We start from the raw sequence: 17238 nt of genomic DNA on the forward strand, positions 1-17238 counted from the left end.
GCCTTCATCAAAGAAAATTTGATTTATGCCGCCTCTCGATTTTTAATCTTAAACGATAAATCCTTCTATACTTTCTAGTTCAAGTTAGAAGAGTAACAAGTAATCCAGTCGTGGACCGGATTAGGAGATTGAAGAAATAAGATTTGAAGAACCTACGTGAGATTTACAACAAGAGCTACGTTCGCTTATACCGGCGTAGTTAGAGCCAAGTGAAATTTCACTAAAGGTAAAAAATAAACATCCTATGTATGTTTATTTATTAAAACAATAAAAGTGCTCAAACAAATACTTTGATTGTCAAAAAAAAAAAATTTTAAACTTCCGCTGCGTTTTGGGCATGAGAAAACCGAGATCCAACAGTGGTATCAGAGCCAGGTTTTCTATATCCTATGGTTTGAAATCATATTGAATAATTTATTTCTAACCACACAAGAAATTTTTTCAGAAAAATGATGCACCATAAAAAATTTATTATTTTCAGAAATAAAAAAAAATTTCTGGATCTGCCCAGAACTGTTCCGGAAAGACCGCGAGAGCATCACACGCGCAGGAGTTGCGCCCAGCGTGCGCGCAGTCTGCGCGCATCATGCACGCCGCGGGCGCACGGCTATGTGCGCAGGGCGCACAGCGTGCCTGCGACTGCTCGAAACGTTCGGGCAGTGGGCGGGCAGCAGCCCGAGAACGTGTCGGGCACCGTGCTGATTATTGGGCTTGATTTATTTGGACCAAGGGTGCGATTTTCTTATTTTTCAAAATTTTGGATTAAATTGATATTTTATGAAAATTTATTCAATTTATTTTTGAAAAGTTAATTTTTGGAAAATTACTAATTTTCTCGTAAAATAAATAATTAGAATATGATTTTAATTATTTATGCTAAAAATTAGTTTTACAAGAAATCAATTATAATTGAATTAATTGAAAATTAAATGAAGGTGTTTATTTAATTTATTAAATTCTTTCATAATTGTGGTGGTTAGTGATAAAATTATTATATACATGATTTATCAATTAATTAAATTTGTTTAATTAATTGATATTAATATTTGATATTAAATGCTTGGAGGATGATCGAGAGTCTTGACCAATGTGTTTGGTGTATGTTAGGATATTTTATTATTTTATTCATTTTGTTGATATTAGATATTATTAAAGTGGGCCTGGTTTATGACATGTTCCCACCCCATGAGATGTATCTCTTATGTGTCATGGCTATTTAAATGTAACTATTAGAAATAGTGGGAGATCAAGACTGGAAGATGGTGGGCCTGATGCACAAGATGAAGACATGTAAAATATTGGAAGCACTTGTAATAGTTGCATTTGTATTCCTGCATTCACCTAGGTTTTGGACCTGGATCCAGTTTGGCGCACATGGATCTAATAATGTTGGCGATCGATCATCCTTATTTGTTGTTGAATGTCATATTATGATATATGCGATATATAGTAATATGCATGTATGTATATTATTAAATAATATAGTTGCATGAATCCGGCAAACATACAAACATGGCACGCGATTTTTAAATTAAAATGATGAGACAATTTTAAAATTAAAATCCCTCATTTTGAATATAATTCAAAATTTATATCAAACCGAAAAGTAAAAATTAAAAGAGTTTAATTTTTCCTTGCCTTCTATCAATCGTAGTTGCATGTTGATCGCTACCCGCAGACACTGTCTGGCTCATTATATTGGGGAGGCCTGGATGTCGGAAAGCTGTGACTTCCACCGGACATATGATGTGAATTGAGTGGAACTCCCATGACTTCGGCTCATATTATTGGGGAACTCATGGCGACCGTCCACTACAATTCAATATTGATGGGTCAGTTTGACACGTGAAAATAAACGGCGTCATATTATTGGTTCCTTATTAAATGTGAGACAAAACACGCGGAGGTTGCATAGGGATGCAATCAGATTCTACCTTTTAGAAATTATAATTGGCTGATATTATTCGCTATTATAATTGGCTAATTAGATTCTACGTGCCCACTAAGGAAATACAATTTCCCTTTTTCATCAGATGGTGGTGGAAATGTCAAAATAGTGGAGGAAAATTTATAAATAAAATCCATATTTTATATCTTAGAATTATTTTAAAATCAAATTATTATGTTTCCATATAAGTATATTTTCGATTTCGTCACATAATCCATTTTTATTATTAACAAGCTAATCGAATCTAATTTTCAACACTGGTTGGGAAAATTGTTCTGAATTCAGAGAAAATAGCATACACATTAATGTCAGTCATGCTGAACTGACAAAGCATGCAAGATGTTAGGACCATAGTATGCAAGCTAAAGTGTAACATGCTCGCTTCTATGTCAATTGAACTGTGGGGACAGTTTGAGAAAATGTTGAATGCTGCTGACATTCGAATACACATGCAAGAGTTGCATGGTATATGAAACTCGTACAGTGATGCACATCATTTATAAAAGCTCATGACTACATGCATGCAAGATGGGGCTTTGGTCCATGAGCGTGTTGTACATATGATTGGGCTTATTGAGAATGTGGTGGGCCTGGAATATGTGATTTCTAACGAGTCACTTGATAACATCAAATTGTTGTCTTTCTCTTCCTAATTTGACGGGGTTATGGTGAACTTCAATTTGTATAAGATAGATGATAGCCTTGAAGAGCTAGTCAATACGCTTATGACTTATGAGATCATCATAAAACAGGAAATGTTGTTTTTCTAATGGGCCCCTCGTAAGGACGAAAAATGGCCCACAAGGTAAGGGAAAGAAATGTTCTGTCCCTCACAAGAAAAACAAACCCTATAAGAGGCAAACTCTGAAGGACACTTAAAGGGCCTACAAAGCCCGATAAGTCAGATCATATTTATTTCATTGCAAGAAATCCGGACCTAAGAAATTATATGCGCCAGAAATGTTCTGGAAATGATAAGTGAATGTCCAAGTAAATAGGATTTCAATAACAAACAAAAGAAAATTAGATGATCCGAATCCAACAAAAATATGGCACGCTAGACTAGGTCACAATTCCCAAAGAAGGACGCACAAAATAGTGGGAGAAGACATGTTTTGACTTGTCAGACATAAATTCTCTACCTACTTGTAAGTCCTGTCTAAAAGGAAAAATGACCAAGACTCCATTCAGTGGAAATGTGGAATGTGCGCATGGTCTGCTGGATTTGATCCACACATACGTTTGTTTCACGCTAAGTGTTAGCACAAAATTTGGGCATTCCTACTTCATTACTTTTACTGATGATCATTCGAGGTATGAGTACGTTTATTTGATGAAACATGAATCTGAAGCATTTGAAAACTTCAAAGAATTCAGATCTGAAATAGAAACCAGCTAGAAAGAAGTATTAAGGCATTTCGATCTGATCGAGATGGAGAATACTTAAGTGCTGAATTTTTGGGTTATCTAAAAGAGAATAAGATTCTCTCACAGTGCACTCCACCAGCAACATCAGAATTGAATGGTGTTTCTGAACGTCGAAATCGAACCTTGATGGACATGGTTCGATCTATGATGGGATTCGCTGAATTGCCTACGTCATTTTGGGGTTTTGCGCTTGAAACTGGGGCAATGTTGTTGAATAATGTCCATACTAAAGCAGTGGATAAAACACCATATGAGATATGGATGGGAAAAAAACTCCCAAATATTCTTACATGAGAATATAGGGATGTCCTGCTTACTGTGAAGCAGACAGTGGGAGACAAATTGGATAGTAGATCCACTTTGTACTTCTTTGTAGGATATCCAAAGAATTCTGTTGGATATTATTTCTATCATCCCGAATGAAGCAAAAGCGTTTGTTTCAAGAAATGCCATTTTTTTGGAAAAGTAATTTCTATTAGATAGAAAAGGCAAGATGATAGAACTTGAAGAAATTCAAGATACTCCCTCACCTATAGAAGTTGAACCAATTTCCAACAACCAGTAGTTGAAGTACAAGCTCCTAGGAGGTCTGATAGGGTTATGAGACCACCTGCAAGATATACGCTTCTTCATGAACAAAGCCGTGATGAGCATTGTGTTTGATGTGATCCAATGAATTTCAAAGAAGCAATATCTGATACTGATTCAACCAAATGGCTTGAAGCCATGCAGTCTGAAATGGACTATATATATTCAAACCAAGTCTGGACATTGGTGGATCCACCTGAGGGAATCGTTCCCATAGGATGCAAATGGATCTACAAAAGAAAGCTTGGGGCGGATGGAAAGGTATTGACCTTCAAAGCAAGACTGGTTACAAAAGGTTATACTCAAAGGCAAGGAATTGACTATGAGGAAACTTTTTCACTAGTTGCTATGTTTAAGTCCATTAGAATACTACTAGCAATAGCAGCATGGTATGACTATGAGATATGACAAATGGATGTAAAGACTGCATTCCTCAATGGAGACATCAAAGAAGAAATTTATATGTCTCAACCTGAGGGATACACATCAGTAGGAAGTGAGCATAAGGTATGCAAACTTCAGAGATCAATATATGGTCTCAAGCAGGCGTCAACGAGTTGGATCCTCAGATTTGATAGCACTATCAAGAAATTTGATTTTGCTAAAAATCCTGAGGAACCATGCATGTACAAGAAAGTTAGTGGGAGTGCAGTGACATTCTTAGTACTTTATGTTAAAGATATCCTGCTCATTGGGAATGATGTAGGATTACTGCAATTAACTAAAGTATGGTTAGCAAGTAAATTCTCGATGAAAGACATGGGTGAATCATCCTATGTATTGGGAATACAAATCTATAGATATAGATAAAAAAGGATGCTAGGACTCACACAAGCCACTTATATCGATACCATTCTGAAGCGATTCTCTATGGAAGAGTCCAAGAGAGGATACTTGCCAATGTGTCATGGTATTACTCTATCTAAAGCTATGTGTCCCAAAACTGATGAAGAGATAGAGATAATGACACGTATTCCATATGCGTCAGCCATTGGTAGTATCGTGTATGGTATGATATCAAAACGTCCCGATGTTGCTTACGCTCTGAGTATTACAAGCAGATATCAGGCGAACCCTGGTCAAATGCATTGGAAGGCCGTGAAAGATATTCTTAAGTACTTGAGAAGGACTAAGAACTTGTTCATGGTCTATGGGAGTGGAGAATTAAAATTGGAAGGCTACACTGATTCTAGCTTCCAATGTGATGTAGATGATTCAAAATCGACCTCTGGTTTTGTATTCATTCTTAATGGTGCGGCTGTCTCTTGGAAAAGTTCAAAGCAAGACACCGTTGCAGATTCCACCATTGAAGCTGAATACATTGATGCATCTGCTGCAGCCAAAGAGGCAGTTTGGATGAGAAAATTTTTCCAAGAGTTGGGCGTTATTCCTAATGGAGTTGATCCAGTCCTAGTGTACTGCGACAACACTGGTGCCGTTGCGCAAGCAAAGGAACCAAGGTCTCATCAGCGATCCAAACATGTACTGAGAAAGTTCCACATCATCCGGGAGATTGTGGGAAGATGAGATATATCAGTCGAAAGAGTCCCCTCTGCAGATAATGTTGCTGATCCACTTACAAAGCCCTTGCCAGTACCATTGTTTGGAAAGCATCGCGAAGCAATGAAATTAAAGTTTATGGGTAGTTGGCTCTAGGGCAAGTGGGAGATTGTTAGAATAGATGTCCTGCATGCCAACTGTTGGCCAGTGATTTCATTGACTCAGTTGTAATAAACAATCTTTATTTTATATAATTCGTTATTTCATGGTTTGTTAATTTTTTATCTGTATACCCATGTTATCAAACATAGATAAAGACCTTGATTATAATTTAATACAAATGAATCATAATTCGATGTTGAAACTCATTTGTAAACACTGTATGATCTAAATTCGTTCATAGTCGATTCAGCCGCCTAAACATGGATAAAGGTCGCTTGAGCCCGAGACTAGCATATATGATGTTGTGTACTGCGTTTCTTGGTAAGGGCATAGAGATGTCCTAACACGCAGATGGGTAGTCATATGATGATTATACCGAAAAACTCTCCCTCGGACTTTCCAAGTGTTTATTATTCATCAAGAGGATAAGTCCGTGGTTATGATTGTACACCATTATTCCTTACGACCCGGGACAACACTGAGGCTCTATATGCTAGGGTTGTGCTTTGACTCGTTTACCGGCTCTAGGAGAGTCGTCAGGTGGTGAAGCTGGGTACAATTGCGACACATGTAGGAGCCAGTGCATTGTAGTCGGGGATTCACCGCTCAGCTACGGGTGTCGATATCCTATGTAATCTGATGAAATAATAGTGCATGGAATCTCTGACAGAGCATGAGATGCACATTGGAGAAGGAATTCTCCAATACATGCGATGCCACTATTTATATGTATTACATAATTATCGAATTATTATGCAACCCTCGATGAACCAATAGGTTGCAGATTCGATCGGAGTATATGAGATGAAGGGACCGTACTGTATGCTAATCATAATCGACTGGTTCTTGCAGGCACTATCAGTGATACATAGGGAATCATGGGGCGATGCTACTAGACGCTCTTACCATGGTTCGATGCGTTTAATCAGAGATACGATTTCTGACATTCTCATGATCAATTTTTGATACATAGAATGAGGCAAATAAGGGTAAGCCCGAATAAAGGATTATATCCTGAATCACAAAGAGTTGTGAACCCACATCTAGCCTCCATCCTCTTGATTGGAATTTTCGAAAATTGCTCTCTTTTTTCTCTCAAAATTTTCGGCCTCCATCAAAGAATATTTGATTTATGCCGCCTCTCGATTTTTAATCTCCAACGTTAAATCCTTCTATACTTTCTAGTGCAAGTTAGAAGAGGAACAAGTAATTCAGTCGTGGACCGGATCAGGAGATTGAAGAAATAAGATTTGAAGAATGTACGTGAGATTTACAACAAGAGCTACGTTCGCTTATACCGGCGTAGTTGGAGCCAAGTTAAATTTCACTAAAGGTAAAAACTAAACATCCTGTGTATGTTTATTTATTAAAACCATACGAGTGCTCAAACAAATATTTTGATTGTCAAAAAAAAAATTAAAAAATTTCCACTGGATTTTGGACACGAGAATATATATATATATATATAGGCTTACTAAAATAATTACATCGTTTTCTAAAAAATAAAATAAAAATAAACATGCATTAGGTCTTGGGCTGAACCCAATTGTATTGGTAGTAGAGGGTATCATAAAATGAAAAAAAAAAAAAAAGAGTTATAGCCGATACGACAAGCTCTATCATCCCTATATCACACACACACACACACGGTGGGACAAGCTCTTCTGAATCCATGTATGTATTCGTCTCTCTAATTCTCTTAAACCCTAGATCCGCACCCATTTTTGTTTATTTTGTGATTTTTTGAAGCTTCTGAAGATGTCGGGCCCTTCACTAGCTGTGGAAGAAGCCGTCAAGAGGAACACGGATTGCGTTTACTTTCTGGCTTCTCCTTTAACTTGCAAAAAGGTCCTTTTTTTTGTTTTGATTAGCTTGCATCTTACTTCTGTTGGGATCAGTTCTTTATGTGGGATTGGGATTTGCGTTTCTTGGATTCGATTTAATTTGACCTTGAGATTTTTTCCCAATAAAATTATGGCATCTTTTACTGCAGCTAGAAGCTTTAAGAATTGGGGTTAGATTATTATTCCTTTGCAATTAGTTTTGCTGGTAGGGTATTTCTGAGAATTTAGCAGTCATTTGAGTGTTTCCTTTCCAAATGTCTAAATTTATATTTGTTTTTCTTGGTATAGAGGAACTCAACTTTGAGACTGGTGTATGTATCTTTTCGAAATTTTTATGTCTTTCTTTCGGATTAGTCAGTAGTTTTCCTTTATTCCCTCTCTTTCATATCGTTTGGAAAGTTCCGATCCCACCAAAGGATCAAGTCTTATCGTAGATTGCGGTGCTGGGTGAGCTGTCAACTTGTGAGATGATGCAGAAGAGGTGGCCTTCGTGTACTCTGTATCTGAATTGGTGTGTGTTGTGTCAGAAAGAGATACTGAATATGGATATATTAATTGTTCTTTCAAGAGTAGCCTTTGGTTCAGAGCTTTGGGGGAGATGGGGTATAATATTTTGGATAATGATAGTTAATTGTATTTGCTGGTCAGTATGCTTGGAGCAGAATAGACGGATTTTTGACAGTTTAGAAGAGTTGGTTGAAGAGTGTTGAACAAGATTAAGATTCGGGCATCTAGCTGGATTGGGAAGCACGTATAGTTTAACAGCTTTTCGATATCTTATTTATTGAGGAATTGATGTTATATTTGTTGTTGATTTGAGCATGACTTTTGTCTTTTTCGATATCAGATTTATTGAGGAATTGATGTTATATTTGTTGTTGATTTGAGCATGACTTTTGTCTTTCTTTTTTATTAATATGCGGATCACTTGTGCGCCACCTGGATTTAAATGCTTTTAACTAATAAATATAATATTGTTTCCAATTTTTTCCATTCCTCAGGGAAGTGAGTGTGAATATCGACATAGTGACATTGCAAGAGTAAATCCAAGGGACTGTTGGTTCTGGTTGCATAGTAATTGCTTAAATCCAAAGTGTGGATTTCGGCATCTGGTCAGTCCATATCTGTCTCGATGTAGATAGCATGTTGACTTTGATGTTTAATTAGCTTAGTAAATTTTAGTTCTCATGATGCTAGTCATGATGCACTATTTTATTATTAAACAATGTGTAGAGTATTGGCAGTCTGTCCACACTTAATTTTTTATTCAATAATTTTTTGTTTGGTTCTTCAGCCTCTTGATGGATTGCTGTCAACACAAACCCCAACGCCTGCTGGCCAATCTGCAACTCAACCACAGAATGTCACAGCATCAACTTCACACATTCCAAATGCCTCAAACAAACAAATAGTTCCCTGCGTGTTTTTCCCGAAAGGGCTTTGTTTAAAAGGTGATTGGTGTCCCTTTCTCCACACACCGAAGTCGGTGAGTAACAAAGCCTCAGTAGTGCCAGGAACAGCCTCTGCTACTGAACCCACAATTTTTAAGAATGGTCATGAAAAGTTTGAGCATGAGAAAAAGGTCCCACATATAGATACAGTTAATTCCATCAAAATTTTGCAAAGGACAAAACCTACTGTTGAAACAGAAACTGCTCCCCCTAGGAACGAGTTTTCAATGAATAGGAGAATATCACACATGTCAGGAGTCAATGATTTACCGGGGTATTCTGTCACCAATGGAAACTCATTCAGTTGGTCCGAGCGTCCTCATTTATCAGGTGAACTTGGGGCCACAAACAATAAGGATGTAGAAGAGGTTTCCAGGGAGCCCTCTCCTGGATTTGATGTCCTTGTAGATGATGAGCGAAGAGATTCTGAGTACTTTCCTCGAGAAGATCATTATGGAAGGCCAGGGGAACATGAAGTGGGGGATGAATATGACATCGATAGTGCCACTGATTTCAATATGATTGCTGATATTGATGGTGAAAGATTTCAGGCTCCTCATGGGTATGACTTAACTGAGCAACCTGAGGGTCAGCATGCTTTGGGGCAGCGCAGAGCTTCATCTGAGAGGGTGTTAGGAGGCTCTTATTTTGATAGGAAGTCATATGCTAGAGCTGATGGCATTAACCAGGTTGAAGATTTAGATCTAAGGCATCGTTTAAATAAGCGTAAGAAGGCAAATGGTTTGAGGTCTGTCATTAGCCATGAACATGCCCGTGAGTGGCACGGGGAAGAGCGAAGATATCCAGGTTCCAATAGAGAAGAGCAATATGTTCCCTTGCATGAGAATTCCCTTCGTAGCATTCACTTTAAAGGAAGGATCAGGCTTCCTAGTATATCATCTCCTACAAATGCGAGGGATGGAATTCTATTGTGTCCTGATCGTGGATGGTTATCTCCGGCAAGGACAAATTTCTCCTCTCACCAGGGAAGGATCCAAGACAGAATAATGGGGAGGGTGGACGAAGATTTCCGTAATGGTGGGAAGAACCATCATGATCTGCACTACAGAAGAGACACGCCTACTGAAGATGTTGCTAATTTTACTGGTCCAAAAAGTCTCGCGGAGTTGAAGAACAAGAAAAATGCTCAACCTAGTGGACAGCATGTGTCCAATCAACAATCACTTGGTAAAAGAAAACATCTGACGCTGGATGGAAATCAACAAGCTAGCATTCAAGAAAGTGGCAACGTTCTTTCATTTGATGGGCCTATGCCCCTGGAAGAGATTTTAAAGCGGAAGAGAGGTGAAACTATTGGAACATTGAGTATAAAGAAATCATTAAATTCTGATGGTATCACTGAAGAAAGTAATGAAGGAAATGGCATGGCCAAGATCTCATCAACTCCTTCAGATATTCTTTCGTCTACATCCGACGGTAAGACAAAAGCGCCTGTTGATAGTAATAATGATGTTTACCAGCCTGTATCAGTTGACAAAACAGAAGGCATTTCTTCCACCCGGCAGCAGCCTGTTTTGAGCAGGATAGAAGCTGAAGATGATATTAATGCTGCGGATGTGGTGGATCAAGATGGGGAATCTGATTATGAGCATGTGGGTGGGGAGAACTTCGACTTGTATGATGGTGAGAATGGAGATGCTGATGGAGAATACCTAGACGACGATGACGACGACTTCGCGAAGAAGATGGGAGTCATGTATTCTTGAAGATAAGTTATTTTATGGCTTTTACCACGTCTTAACTGTCTCTATTGGTTTTATCTTTGTGGAACTGGCATATTATGCTTTAATGGTTTTGACTTTGAGATCAGAAGTAAAGGTGATTTTAACTTCTGCTCATGCATCCCTCATTATCTGCCTTCTTATCCATGTTTTCTATCTCCTTTTGCTTGGGTGGATATGTTGTTTCCCTCCTGGAATGGATTTCTACGTGCCAAAGGCCCGTCGCCCACGATCCAAACATCTTGTCCCATGAATCGTCGATATCTTTTCGACAAAACATTGTTTATATTAGGCTCGATTTTTTTCCTCATCCAGATGATCGGAACAGTCCGGTTTACCCAATAATTAATTGAGAATTATTCTGTCTTTTCTATAATCTTATATAAATTTGTGTGCTCAGGGAAAAAATGTATTAATTCATAGTTTTTTTAGAATTTATTACAGTTTTCATTATTTTAATTATCTAAATCACAAATTATAAAAAAAAAAATTAAAGCTAACTCTAATTTATTTAATCTGGAAAAAACGAAAACCAACACAAATTTGATCGGGTGTGAATCGGTTTTTTTAAGGTGGGTATGTAATCGATATGAAATCCACAAGTAAAATAAATATATATGATTAAAGTACACATATTATATAACTAATTTCAAATATATAAGGAAAAATTAGAACTAAATCCTCAAATCCAAACTTAATTTTATTGTAACTCTTTACACCTACAAAACGTTGACAAACTCCTTCAAAATGAAAAAATTGACAAAAAACCCATTATTATAATGATCGACTTTCTGGGCGAAAAATGATATGAGAGTTTAGGTGAAATTATTTCAAATATAAAAATTTATTATTACTGAGTAATTAAATGATTGAGAAGGAGAATTTTCTCAAATTACATGAATCCGAACCTAGGTTCGAGATTAACTTTTTGTAGGAAATATTGCAAAATTTGGAATATTTGAAACAGGAAGATCTAACAAATGTTAGATATCAAGAAGAAACTTCTCAGAGTCCTAAGATAAACGTATGTTTCAAAATAATAGGTTCTTAGAAATAATATCAGATTCCTCTGAACTCTTTGATGATCTTAGAGAAATTCTGATAGGATCGATTAACGTATCAAGAGTGTTTAGAAAGGGGGGTTGAATAAACACTCACAATTAAAACTGATCTTTTCGAATTTTGAGTTTAGTTTAGGTGAAAAACTGATTCTCGGAATCTTGTTGGTCAATGACAATCAGTTAAACTAAAGTAGTTGCGGAAAGTAACTGACTGAAAGATAGAATACAAAAATAAAATACACAAAGATTGTTTCTGAATATTCGGAGATTTCAATTACTCCTACAGTCACCCCTTCTATCTCAAGGATAGGATTTCCACTAAAAGACTTTGATCGAATACAAGATTTGTACTGACCCACTTCAGTTTGGACTTATCACTGCCAAAAGCTGAAACTCTTAGTATTACAAAATGTTCTCAGTGCGTAACTGATCTTAGCACTATCGAATTTAACGATTATTACAAAGTGCTAGTGAGCTCAAATTGTAGCCTTGACTGCTACGAATAAATCAAATAAGAGTGAGCTAAGATTTTGGCAGAATAACAACAAGATTTGAATGGAATGATCTTCTCTTTTTCTTCAATTGTTCTTCTGTCATATTTATAAGCTTCCCTTCCAACGGTAACTTGAAATATATTTGAATCTTTGTATCCGTTGATTGCCACTTCATTATTGTTTGCTTCATTTATTGTAATGCGGCGTCTTAACTGCTTTAGCCGAAATGCGTTGTTCTAAACTGTATTGATTGAAGTGCGGCGTTTCATATTCAGTTGTAGTCTTCTATGTCTCTTTGTCGGTTGAATGTTCTTTTCCGAGACATGTTCAGTTGAAGGATGCTTAGCTTAAAAGCATACGGCTGAATGTATCAACTGATCAGTTTCCAACTGATCAGTTTTCTTTATTAGATTAGCTGATTTCAGTTGTTAAGTCTAGTTGTTGAATATAATCGCGCGTATCAGTTGGTTGATCAGTTTGTCAAATTCCAGAATTTAGAGTCTGGTTTTCAACAATTTCCCCCTTTATGGTGTTTGACAAAACTTAGCAAATAATAATAACTGAATACTGAACTTTATGTGGATAAAATAAGATCTGAATTTCTTGAACTGATAGAGGTCTTGAGTCAATAACAGCTGAATCTAATAATCTGATTAACTGCTTTTTAACAAGATGGTTTCTTCTGCTGTTTCTAAAGATGCTCTTTGATTTCTTCCCCCTTTTTGTCAAACAAATCCATCTTCTCAGATAATCTTCGAACGTCAGTGGAAAGAATTTTGACATCTGAGGAGATACTTGAGACATCAGATTGTAAAAGAGTCTGCAGCAATTCCATTTTATTAGAAACAGAAGTTTCCAATCGCTCAACTCGTTTGCTGATAACGTCTTGAGTGATGGAGAGACTCTCAGCCAAACCTCTGTTATTTTTCATCTCAAGCACAGTTCGGGTAAGAGACTCCATGTTTGCTTGAATGACTTTCAGTTTTGCTGAATCAAATTCAATTGAAGAATCCAATTTGACAGTATGAGACAATTGTGTGGATTGAATTTTCTTGATTTCAGTAATCATCTGCTGCATATTGTTATGCATATTCTGGATTTCTTCAAGGACAAGATCCATTTCTGTGGATTGAAGAGAATGTGACTCATCAGATGTTCTTGGTTCATGTGAGACTTGATCAAAGACCACCATGGTCCTATCAGATAGTATCGTTTCAGAAACAGTCTGTGCTGGAACATCTGTTTCAGTTACTGCTACTTGGACTGGAGGAGATGAGGATTGATGTTGATCAATAATTGGGCTTTCTTGCTGAATAAGATCTTCATTGAGAGGGTCATGAACTGATACATCTATTTGATAGTCCTCTGATATTCGTGCTGGTTCATCAGTTGGAAGTTTTTCAGAAGAAATCAACAATGCCTCCATATTTTCAGCAATCTGTTGATTTGGTGATTGAGTAGGCATCATTCTTGGATCATTTGGTTCAGAAATGACGGCCTTAACTGGCTCTTCAGTTAAGATTGGATTCTTTTTAGCTTCTTGATCAGTGGAGTGATCAACTGATAAAAGTTCATTAATAACAGATTCTGTCACCACTGCTTGAATAATTTCATCAATGTTGGCAAAATTCAACTCGGCTTCAGAGTACAGCTGATGTTCCACAGCAGATGATTGTGGCACATCCTGAACTGTTTCTTCAATTGTAATAATAGTTTGTTCTGAGGATGGCTCTTTTTGCTGAGAGGAGGGTTCTTCTTCTTCTTCTTCAGAGGCTTCCTCAGGAAGAACTAACTCCTGATCCATTTCCCACACTTTTATCTGAACTTGCAAGCTAGTAAGATCTGTATCTAGCTGAGTGATCACAGCTCGATCATTATAAACAGTTGGATTGGTGGGAATGTAGTTTGCCTTCAATTTCTCAAGCAATTGAGATAGCTTCTTAGCTCGAATTTGGTCAAAAAAATAGGTTTTCCTCTCCAAAACCTGAACAATTGTGGCAGCTTTGACCATCTTGAGGACAGTTGCTTCCAGTTTGATAAACTTGTTCAGCTGGGATTTCTTTTTCAGCTGCTTAGCAAAAATCTGAGTTTTGTAAGCGGTCCAGGCATCATAGGATTGAAGTTTTGATGCTGCCAAATTATTAACCTGTTCCCAAACAAGGTCAATATGAGTTTGAATGGGATTGGATGGCCTGGGCTCTTCAATCAATTTGCCCTTGCCTTTTTCAGTACTGAGGATGTGTGGAATTTCCAATCCAGTACGAGTAGTATCCACCAGTTCTATAATCTTTATACCTTTGGGTATGGCAGGTGCTAGAACAGCAGGACGATTGATATGGATTAGAGGAGCTTTGATCCTAACTGTTTCCTTTGTTGCACCAGCTGAGATTTCTGGTGGGATGATCTTTAGAGGAACTGCTTCGATAGACTGTTGGGCATCCGAAGATTTCAGTATTTCAGTAGGAATAGATTCTACTGTGGTTGGTAATTTTGTCCTTTGTGTTCTTGGTTTCTTGGCAACTTTTGGAGAGGGCTTCTTCTCGGAATCGGATTCACTGATAATCAGTTTTCTTTTAACTGTCTTCAGTTGAGCCAATGTCTTGGCCTGTTTAACTGATTTGGGAGCTGCCTGTTGCGTCCCAATCTCCTTCTTGATCTTCACGAACTGATCATGAGAGATATCTAATTTAGTCTTGAGGGGCAGAACATTCTTCCCATTGAAAATTCTGAATTTAGATAATCGCTCCGAATCATCAGCCACCAACCCTTTGACTTTCATCAAATAGCTCAGCGGCACTACAAATCCTTTGGATTGCTTGGTGGAGGAAAACATATTCTTCAAGATATTGAAAATAAGTTGCTTCCAGTTGAATTTTCTTCCAGCCATAATAAACGTAATAGCTTGAAACTTTCCCAAAGTCAGGGCGGCATACGATCCTGCATTAGCCAATAGCCCTTTGGCTACGATATCAGCCAGCAACTGAACCTCATGCTTCAGTTCCTTCTTAGGATCGGAAACTTTGATTTTCCGTCCATCAGCAGAGAGTGCAGTTTGCATTTCTTCAATATCTGATGCTTTAACATCAGCAAGGTGTACCAGTCCATCAGAAGGTAATGAAAAGATTTCTCCGAAAGAATCTTCAGAAATGGTCACCAACTGACCATTAATAGTGGAAATGATGCTTCCATCAGCGTTGATATATCCATTTGAGTAGAGGTCCTGGAGTTCTTTTGGGTAAATCTCCTGCGAGTATTGCCCCAAGAATATCCTCAGCCCAGCTGATTCAAGCTTCAGAAATACATTTTTCACAGCGACTTCTTCGACTGATAAAGTTGATTCAAAGTTGATAGCCATAGCGTTCAATATATGAGCAGGGATCTGATTTGCCATTGCTGAGAGTAAGGAAACCTGAAATTTTGCGAAATACAAGCTCTGAGTGTATAAGTTTGCTCTGAGAGATGATGTACGCGTAAGAAAGAAAACTGAATTGAAGCGGGGAATTATTTATATGTATGTGACTGTTTAAATTTTGGACACGTGTCAGTCCATCAAAATTTTGAATAAAAATGTGTGTACATGTGTTGTAAGCGTGTGTACAATTTAGACGGTTCAAATGCTTCCACGTTTTTAAAATAAGATTCATCATTAGATAGCAGACAGTCACGTCACTTGATTTGGAATATAATATGGTTAATTAGTTAACTTATATGAGAAGATTAGTGAAATACCCAACTGAACGATTAGTTGTAAGACTGTGACCTTTCAGTTGAGAGTTTACTAACATTTGTCTTCTCAGTTAACCTCTTGAAACCATTATTCCCCCTTAATCGGTGCATAGAATAATTAAAGTGACGATATAAAATAAATTTAAAGGTCGGAAAGATTATCGTTTGCTGAAACGTTGACGGCCCTTCAGCTTCCATGATTTTCGTCTATAAATAGAAGTAACACGGTTAGTTTCAGTTATATTGGTGAAGATATTCAAGACAAAAAGAATGGCAGATACGAGTAGCTCGAGTGCTTCGCCGTTTGCTCTGGAGACCAGGAAGGCTGTTATAGAAGATAAAGTCTTCTATAAGAGTCTTCAATACCGGGAAAAGTTATAGAAGCTTGAGTTCCTGTATAATACTGGAGATGCTACCACTCCCGAACTGGTGGCAGAGTTGAAAAGAGTGCGGGAGCACTTGAACATACCTGTGTGGGTGGACATCTTTAAGGATGGTCATATCTATCAGCTAATGCTCGAAAGGAACTGAAAATCAATAGCGCATAGCTGTTTCTCAGAGCTTTGTCAAGACATCTACCGCACCTTTATCCACTTGGTTGAAAATGTGGATAATTGTTGTAGAGGAAAAATATGATGATGTAATCCATGCAAACGTTTATGGTTGAATGAAGTATTTATATAAGCTTAATTTTGTTTTTCTCTTTCCTGCAAATGATAAATTTCATTAGTTGTTATATATGAACTGATGAAAGACTAACTTATATAAGTTGACTATGAACTGAAATCAGTTAAGCATTAAGTAATAAATGACAAATTGATATCAGTTGATAATGAACAACTGATAAATAAGAAGCCTGGGTAAGTGAGAAAAACGCTTGACTTGAGACTCTTTGGTTTCTTCAACATTTAATGTCATCTGTCTATAAACAAGACAAGAGAGATAAAATGTGAGACAATAACAGTTCAATATGTCGGATTCAAGTAATTCTGATGCATGCAGCAGTACGCATATTCAAGTTACTGAACAATTAAGTTCTTATTTAGAAGAGTTGAAGAACACAATGGAGGAATATGTCATGACGAAAGTGATGTCAACATGGTTCAAAATTCATGATTTGCAGAGGATAAGTAGTAGTGGTGCTGCTCCTTCTCGTGCTCAAGTAGCAACAGCAAGAAAATACATTGATCGTTTTGAAGTCAGGCATGTTACAGACCTGGTTGATGACAATGTTCTGTTACAAGCAATGCTATGGAAGAAATGACATGTGATTGAGAAGATTTCTACAACTGAA

General features: G+C 37.3%; 1 protein-coding gene across 2 annotated transcripts; it reads left to right on the forward strand.

Annotated features, from left to right (window-relative positions):
* Positions 1–7205: 7205 nt before the first annotated feature.
* On the forward strand, positions 7206–10808 carry LOC142524238 (zinc finger CCCH domain-containing protein 17-like). 2 transcript variants are annotated; one of them, XM_075628119.1, is made up of 4 exons: positions 7206–7300; positions 7385–7474; positions 8472–8582; positions 8765–10808. In XM_075628119.1, the coding sequence occupies exons 2-4, from the start codon at positions 7385–7387 to the stop codon at positions 10646–10648; spliced, it is 2085 nt and encodes a 694-aa protein (XP_075484234.1). In that variant the 5' UTR covers positions 7206–7300; the 3' UTR covers positions 10649–10808. The 2 variants fall into 2 exon arrangements, with proteins under 2 accessions (XP_075484234.1, XP_075484233.1); XM_075628118.1 differs by having other exon boundaries at positions 7208–7300; positions 7376–7474.
* Positions 10809–17238: the final 6430 nt, after the last annotated feature.

This window comes from Primulina tabacum, chromosome 14, assembly GCF_025594145.1.
Source record: "Primulina tabacum isolate GXHZ01 chromosome 14, ASM2559414v2, whole genome shotgun sequence".
Lineage (NCBI taxonomy): Eukaryota > Viridiplantae > Streptophyta > Magnoliopsida > Lamiales > Gesneriaceae > Primulina > Primulina tabacum.

Excerpts from the sequence above, each read along its gene's own strand:
- LOC142524238 (XM_075628119.1), top strand. The coding sequence starts at position 7,385 with ATGTCGGGCCCTTCACTAGCTGTGGAAGAAGCCGTCAAGAGGAACACG. Across the intron at positions 7,475-8,471 it reads CTCCTTTAACTTGCAAAAAG|GGAAGTGAGTGTGAATATCG; the intron begins GTCCTTTTTTTT and ends TCCATTCCTCAG. Across the intron at positions 8,583-8,764 it reads AGTGTGGATTTCGGCATCTG|CCTCTTGATGGATTGCTGTC; the intron begins GTCAGTCCATAT and ends TTGGTTCTTCAG.